General features: G+C 47.4%; 1 protein-coding gene across 3 annotated transcripts in view; it reads left to right on the top strand.

The window, feature by feature from the left end:
* Nucleotides 1-5,838: 5,838 nt before the first annotated feature.
* Nucleotides 5,839-8,347, top strand: part of TNFRSF10B (TNF receptor superfamily member 10b) — a 52,483-nt gene continuing 49,974 nt past the window's right edge. For 2 of the 3 annotated variants that reach the window (XM_009212700.4, XM_003902534.4), the window contains exon 1: nucleotides 5,839-6,348. In XM_009212700.4, coding sequence (XP_009210964.2) covers nucleotides 6,199-6,348 — 150 coding nt within the window. In that variant the 5' untranslated portion in view covers nucleotides 5,839-6,198. The remainder of the gene's footprint in view (nucleotides 6,349-8,347) is intronic. The other variant, XM_009212702.3, reaches the window with a different exon arrangement.

Here is an 8,347-nt window from a genome sequence, read left to right as displayed (position 1 = left end):
AATTCAGGCCAATATCCCTGATGAACATCGTTGCAAAAATCCTCAATAAAATACTGACAAACTGAATCCAGCAAGCACATCGAAAAGCTTATCCACCAAGATCAAGCTGACTTCATCCCTGGGATGCAAGGCTGATCCAACATACGCAAATCAGTAAACATAATCCATCACATAAACAGAAGCAATGATAAAAACCTCATTATTATCTCAATAGATGCAGAAAAGGCCTTCAATAAAATTCAACATCCCTTCATGCTAAAAACTCTCAATAAACTAGGTACTGATGGAACATCTCTCAAAATAATAAGAGCTATTTATGACAAACCCATAACCAATATCATACTAAATAGGCAAAAGCTAGAAGCATTCCCTTTGAAAGCCAGCACAAGACAAGACAAGGATGCCCTCTCTCACCGCTCATATTCAACATAGTATTGGAAGTTCTGGCCAGGGCAATCAGGCAAGAGAAATAAAAAAAGGGTAATCAAACAGGAAGAGAGGAAGTCAAATTGTCTCTGTTTGCAGACGACATGATTGTATATTTAGAAAACCACATCGTCACAGCCCAAAACCTCCTTCAGCTGATAAGCAACATCAGCAAAGTCTCAGGATACAAAATCAGTGTGCAAAAATCACAAGCATTCCTATACATCAACAATAGACAAGCAGAGAGCCAAATCATGAGTGAACTCCTATTCACAACTGCTACAAAGAAATAAAATACCTAGGAATACAGCTTACAAGGGACATGAAGGACCTCTTCAAGGAGAACTACAAATCACTGCCCAAGGAAATACAAGAGGACACAAACAAATGGAAAAACATTCCATGCTTATGGATAAAAAGAATTAATTTCATGAAAATGGCCATACTGCCCAAAGTAATTTATAGATTCAATGCTATTCCCATCAAGCTGCCAGTGACTTTCTTCACAGAATTAGAAAAAGCTACTTTAAGTTTCATATGGAACCAAAAAGGAGCCCGTATAGCCAAGATAATCCTAAGCAAAAAGAACAAACTGGAGGCATCACGCTACCTGACTTCAAACTATACTACAAGGCTACAGTAACCAAAACAGCATGGTACTGGTACCAAAACAGATATACAGTCAAATGAAACAGAACAGAGACCTCAGAAATAACACCACACATCTACAACCATCTGATCTTCGACAAACCTGACAAAAACAAACAATCTATTAAAAGGATTCCCTATTTAATAAATGGTGCTGGGAAAACTGGCTAGTCATATGCAGAAAACAGAAACTGGACCCCTTCCTTACACCTTGTACAAAAATTAACTCAAGACGGATTAAAGACTTAAATGTAAAACCCAAAACCATAAAAATCCTAGAAGAAAACCTAGGCAATACCATTCAGGACGTAGGCATGGGCAAAGACTTCATGACTAAAACACCAAAAGCAATGGCAACAAAAGCCAAAACTGACAAATGGGATCTTATCAAACTGAAGAGCTTCTGCACAGCAAAAGAAACTATCATCAGAGTGAACAGGCAATGTACAGAATGGGAGAAAATTTTTGCAAGCTACCTGTCTGACAAAAGTCTAACATCCAGAATCTACAAGGAACTTAAATAAATTTACAACAACAACAAAAATAAAACCATCAGAAAGTGGGTGAAGGATATGAACAGACACTTCTCAAAAGAAGACATTTATACGGCCAACCAACATATGAAAAAAAGCTCATCATCACTGGTCATTAGAGAAATGCAAATCAAAACCACAATGAGATACTATTTCACGCCAGTTAAAATGATGATTATTTTAAAAGTCAGGAAACAACAGATGCTGGTGAGGCTATGGAGAAATAGGAACACTTTTACACTGCTGGTGGGAGTGTAAATTAGTTCAACCATTGTGGAAGACAGTGTGACGATTCCTCAAAGATCTAGAACCAGAAATACCATTTGACCCAGCAATCCCATTACTGGGTATATGCCCAAAGGATTATAAATCATTCTACTATAAAGAGACATGGACACGTATGTTTACTGTGGCACTATTCACAATAGCAAAGACTTGGAACCAACCCAAATGCCCTTCAATAATAGACTGGATAAAAAAATGTGGCACATATACACCATGGAATACTATGCATCAATAAAAAAGAATGAGTTCATGTCCTTTGCAGGGACATGGATGAAGCTGGAAGCCATCATTCTCAGCAAACTAAAACAGGAACAGAAAACCAAACACTGCATGTTCTCATTCATAAGTAGAAGTTGAACAATAAGAACACTTGGACATGGGGAGGGGAACATCACACACTGGGGCCTGTCAGGGGGTGAGGGGCAAAGGGAGGGAGAGCATTAGGATAAATACCTAATGCATGCAGGGCTTAAAACCTAGATAATGGGTTGTTAGGTGCAGCAAACAACCATGGCAAATGTATACTTGTGTAACAAACTTGCATGTTCTGCACATGTATTTCAGAACTTAAAGTAAAATAAAATAATAAAGTATTCAGGGATAAGGAGAGAAAAATAAATTTAGATTGTATACATATATAAAATACATTTTAAAAGGTAAGCTTGTCTTTTTTATTCCTTAAAGGAGCAAATATTAAAAAAAAAAAAAAAAAAAGAATAGAATCACTCATCTTTTTAGCCTCCACATATTTACTTGCTTCTTCACAAGTTACTTGGTCTAATTCAGTATATAAGTAACTGACTCTCACTATATTTTCTGTGCCATGTAAAATTTGCATTATATTAATTTGTGTGCTTTTCTCCTGTGGATCTGTCTTATGTCAATTTAATTCTCAGGCCCAGCCAAACAAACAAACAAACAAACAAACCCTTAAAGGGGAATTTAGCTTCCCTCCATGACCCTCATTGGTGGCTGTAATCAAACCACATCTTCCAGGCCAACAATACCACATCCTATGGCCTTACAGCTGCATGGCCTCCCTCCAGCACGGCCTCTCTGGAGGAGGGGGAGGCCAGGGTGGTGAGCTCTCAGGCCTCCCTCATGCTACCTCCTATTAGTTATATGTCCCCTAGTGTCACCTCTCCCTCCACACTGTGGGCTCCGGGGAGCAGGATTCACATGGGGTTTGTTTGTCCTCCCTGCCTCCAGCAGACCCTAGGCACAGGTGTTCCCAGAGTAAAGGGCTCACTGTCTACTTCCTGGGTGAATCATCTTCCCCCAAAGCCCATGAGGTGAGTGCAGTGGTGGCTTCAGCTCACTGCCTAAGGAGAGGCTCCAGGCTGCAGCACAGGGAGGGCCCTGTGGACTCTGCTGAGGACCCACAGGAGCTCCTAGAGGCCAAGTGCAGGACAGAGATCAGAAAAGCAGCTGCTCAGAGAACTCCAGCTCTGCAGAGGCCCAAATATGGCTGCTATTATACAGAAGGTGAGGCCAAAAATGCTGGAGACATTGCTCCTGAATCTCATTTTGCCACTTGTAAAACATGGAAAACGAGCTACCCTTGTCTCCCCGGGTTGTTAGGAAAATCCACTACATGAAGATGTGCAGTCTCTAGCTGGGAGCAGGACACCAGCTGCCCAACAGCACAGGCTCGGGGCATGGCACTGTCCCCACTGTCCCCACTCTCCCCATCCTCAACCTAGAAGCTAGAGCCTCATTGCCCTGCCACTCCTGGATACAGGACAGAGGACCGGAACGGGGACTGTGGTCTCTCAGTAGAGGCTGGGTGAACAGCCATCTGTGGCCACATGGATTTAGACCTTTCCTGCTCACTCTTCAAACTGGGGCATGGGCTGGGTGCCCACCAGAAGGACAACTGGAAGCGTGGCAGGTAAACCAGGCTGTGACCCTGCAGTGCCATTGCTGTCCTCATTTGAATTCTGGCTCCTCTGTTCCTCCATGGCCTCTCCACATGGTGCTCCACCCCAGTCTTCAGAAGCTTCTGCCCCAAGCTCAGAGAGCTGGTACTGAGGTGCAGGTAGGAGAAGGTGCAGCCTCTGCTGGGTGGAGGACAGGTGCCCTGGGGATCCAGAGTCCAGAGTGACTGACACCAGCCCTGAGGATGCAATTTGTTCTCCCAGACCTGTTAACAGCCTGCAGAAGTTTACACAGAGCTGCTGAAGATTTTTATCTCCTCATTTTACAGGAAGGAGCTGGGGCCACACCAGAGTCACAGAGCTGGACTGGGAGCATGGCAGGGCCCAGCCATCCACAGCCTCCAGTTTCAGTACTCTGACAACCTGAAAGCTGAGCCTTTGGATCTTCTTGATTCCTACTTTGATAAAGAGAGGGATGGGGTGGAAGGACCTGGCATAGAGATTGGACCAGCCCAGCATTGACAGAGCCAGGACCTGGAGTCAGGAACTGAGCTCAGCTCCAGGCTCATCTGATGTCCTCCTGACAGCCTGAGGACAGAGACCTTATCTCCATTCACAGGCATGGTGGGTGGCAGGGACTGGCCCCAGCTGACCACGGTTTTCCAAGTGCACAGCTGAGAATTCAGTCTTCCCTGCCGCCCTCCACTGCTGTCTTGTCTGAATCCCCTGGTCGTCCACTCCCAGTACCAAACATTCCTGTATCCTTGAAAATCCCTAGTACCATGAAGGAATGAAAATACCTAACAATGTGATGTATCATGTTTTATTTCCTAGACTAGTGACAAATGGAAGCTAAGTGTAGCAAGGGTGCAGGGACATAGACACATCTGTGGGCTAGGTGTGAGTGTAAGTTGGGTTCTGTAGCAGGAAGAGCCACAGACAAAACCCATCAGACACCCAGTTAAAGAAGGAAGGGGTTTATTTGGCCAGGAGCATCGGCAAGACTCCTGTCTCAAGAGCCAACCTCCCCGAGTGGGCAATTCCTGTCCCTTTTAAGGGCTCACAACTCTAAGGGGGTCTGTGTGAGAAGGTCATGATAGATTGAGCAAGCAGGGGGTACGTGACTAGGGGCTGCATGCACCGGTAATCAGAACAGAACAGAAGAGGACAGGGATTTTTCACAATGCTTTTCCATATAATGTCTGGAATCTATAGATAATGTAATCGGTTAGGTCAGGGGTCCATCTTTAACTACCAGGCCCAGGGCATAGTGCTGGGCTGTCTGCCTGTGGATTTCATTTCTGCCTTTTAGTTTTTACTTCTTCTTTCTTTGGAGGCAGAAATTGGGCGTAAGACAATATGAGGCGTGGTCTCCTCCCTTAGTTCAATGGTCTTTTGGCCAACATAGTGAACCCCCATGTCTACTAAAAATACAAAAATTAGCCAGGTGTGATGGTGCAGGCCTGTAGTACCAGCTACACAGGAGGCTGAGATGGGAGCATTGCTTGAACCTGGGAGACGGAGGTTAAAGTGAGCCGGGATCACACCACGGCACACCAACCTGAGCCACAGAGAGACTGTCTCAAAAAATAAACCACACAAAAGAAAGAAAAGAAAAAGAAAGAGAAGGAGGAAAGAAAAGAAAGAGAGGAAAGAAAAGAAAAGGAAAGAAAGAAAGAAAAAGAAAGAAAAGGAAGGAAGGAAGGAAAGAGAAAGCAGGAAAGAAGGAAAGAGAAAGCAGCAAGGAAGGAGGGAAAAGAAAAAGAGAAAGAAAAAGAAGAAAGAAAAGAAAGAACGAAAGAAAGAAAGAGAAGGAAGAAGGAAGGAAAGAAATGAGAAAGAAGGAAAGAAGAAAGAGAACGAGAGAACAGGAGGGACAGGTGCCCCTGGGAAGGGGAAAGGATAAGGACGCGCCTCGAAAGCGGACTCTGAACCTCAAGACCCTGTCTGTTCACAGCCAAGCGCGCGACCCTAGGAGGCATCAACTCCCCAGGCGCCTCCCTCAACTCATTCTCCCCCAGTTTCGGTGCCTGTCCTGGCGCAGACAGGACCCAGAAACAAACCACAGCCCGGGGCGCAGCCGCCAGGGCGAAGGTTACTTTCCGATACCTTCCCCTCCCCGCCCCACTTGGACGCGCTTGCAGAGGGTGACGTTGACAAGGCTCTTATTATTTATTTATTTTTTGTCACCAACCTGTGGCGGAATTTGCAGTTGCATATTGGCTCTGATTCGCCCCGCCCCGAATGACGCCTGCCTGGGGGCTGTGAAAGTACAGCCGCGCCGCCGCAACTCATCCTGGACACAGAAATCAGCACGTGTCCCGTGAACCCCGCAATCTCTGTGCCCACAAAATACACGGACTGACGTCCGATCTACTTTAAGAGTTGAAACCTACGGGCCTGGGGGGCGAAGAGCCTTCCCTCCTGCCATGGGACAACTGAGACAGAGCGCCCCGGCCGCTTCGGGGGCCCGGAAAGGGCGCGGCCCGGGACCCAGGGAGGCGCGGGGAGCCAGGCCTGGGCTCCGCGTCCTCAAGACCCTTGTGCTCGTCGTCGCAGCCCCCGCAGTCCTGCTGTCGGTGAGTCCCCGCCGCGGTCCCTGGCTGGGGAAGAGCGCTCCTGGCGCCGGGAGCGGGCAGGGAGAGAGGGGGACACTATGGGGGTGCGTGGCCCGGGTCGCCTGCGGCCGGGCATGTCCGGGCAAGACGCACCAGTCGCCGGAGTCGGGGGAAGAGCCGGGTCCCCGGGCTGGGCAGGAGCGACCCGGGCCGCGAAAGAGCAGAGCGCGCGTTCCACTTGGTGTAAATTCCCGAATCCAGTGAGGGTGCGCGACAAGGTGGGAATTCCCGAGTAAGCCGCGTGAAGCCACAGAGACGTCCTCGGACTTCGATTTTGTTTTCTTTCCTTACTTTCTTTTTCTTTCTTTCTCTTTTTCTCTTTCTTCCTTTCTTTCTTTCCCTCCCTTCCTTCCTCGATCAGTTCCTGCCTTAATTTCTTTTCCTTCTGCGCCTTCGAATGAATTCCTAAAGGTGCTCATTGCAGATCGCTTTGAACCCGCGACCAGTGAAGAACTCCCCTGTGGTCGCTGCGTCCCAGTGGTTCCGTTACGCGCGCGAGAGCGGTTGCGGGCGCAGCTGGAGAGGACCCTTCCTCTCCTTAGCGGCTGCGCCCCTACGCGCGCGGGGCCGCTCATCGCCAATGCCGGTGTTTGGGGTTCCTTGGGAAAATGAGATTTAGGAGAAGGGAGTCTGTGGCACTTGGGGCCTGACCTGCTTGGTAACAGCAGCTGCATTTTGGTCTGGCAAGAGCCTTTCTTGCCACCTCTCGGCAAGTATCTGTGATAATGGGGAAGGGACAAAGGGTCGGCTTTGTAGGGAACAGCACGGTGTGCTCAGCGACGGGAGAGATTGTGAATCATCACACTTTACAGAGGAGGAGACCGTAGCTCAGCGAGGGGAAGTCTGTGGGCCGAGACCTAACTCAAGACTGTACAGAGGGGCAGGAAGGGAGAGGAGGAACCGTGAAAGTAAGGTCAAGAGAATGCTGGTGTTGGCCTAAAGAATACCAGTGTGAAGCACTGGAGTTTTATGGGATATTGTTACACACCTCATGCTGAGTTCAGTGTTTCCACCCCACACCACTGTGTGTCCTTGGTATCACCTCTGAGTGGAGGGAGGGCGGAATCCTCCTGGTGAGGAAGGTGTACAGGGGCCTCGGCCTCCCCCTCCTGCTGTGGTTTCTGTGGGCCTAGGCTCCCACGGCATCTTGCTTCTCTGTGGGTGGTGGATCTTTGGTCTCTGGCTGCTTTTATGATTTTTCTTAGCACTGGTTTGCAGTGATTTGGTTTGTTTGCCCTGTTGTGTTTTTTTTCTATAAAGAATTTCTTGGATTTTTGGCTTTCGACTTTTATGTTCTTTCTACTTGGAAGATTTTTTCTGTAAAGAAAGCCACAACTGGGTTGTGTTGAATTTCTCGTATTTGCGGTTTTAGAGTTTATGTTCTCCTTGGAGATTTTTCTGTAAAGAAAGCCACGACAGCCGGGTCCGGTAGCTCATGCCTGTTATCTCAGCACTTTGGGAGGCCGAGGCGGGCAGATCACATGAGGTCAGGTGTTCAAGACCAGCCTGACCAACATGGTGAAACCCTGTCTTTACTAAAAAATACAAAATTAGCCGGGTGGGCACCTGTAATCCCAGCTACTTGGGAGGCTGAGGCAGGAGAATCACTTGAACTCGGGAGGCAGAGGTTGCAGTGAGGAGAGATGGCGCCACTGCACTCTAGCCTAGGAGACAAGAGCAAGACTCAAAAAAAAAAAAAAAAAAAAAAAAAGAGGGAAGGAAGGAAGGAAGCCACAACAGAGTTGTGTTGAACAAGGAAGGAAGGAAGGAAGGAAGGAGGGAAGGAAGGAAGGAAGGAAGGAAGGAAGGAAGGAAGGAAGGAAGGAAGGAAGGAAGGAAGGAAGCCACAACAGAGTTATGTTGAATTTCTTGGATTTGGGGTTTTAGAGTTAATTTTTTTTGTTTGTTTGTTTGTTTTTGAGATGGAGTGTCGCCTTTGTCGCCCAGGCTGAAGTGCAGT

This window comes from Papio anubis, chromosome 8 (assembly GCF_008728515.1).
Source record: "Papio anubis isolate 15944 chromosome 8, Panubis1.0, whole genome shotgun sequence".
Classification (NCBI taxonomy): Eukaryota; Metazoa; Chordata; class Mammalia; order Primates; family Cercopithecidae; genus Papio; species Papio anubis.
The sequence above is the reverse complement of the archived record's forward strand: the minus strand, read 5'-3'. Positions and strand labels throughout refer to the sequence as shown.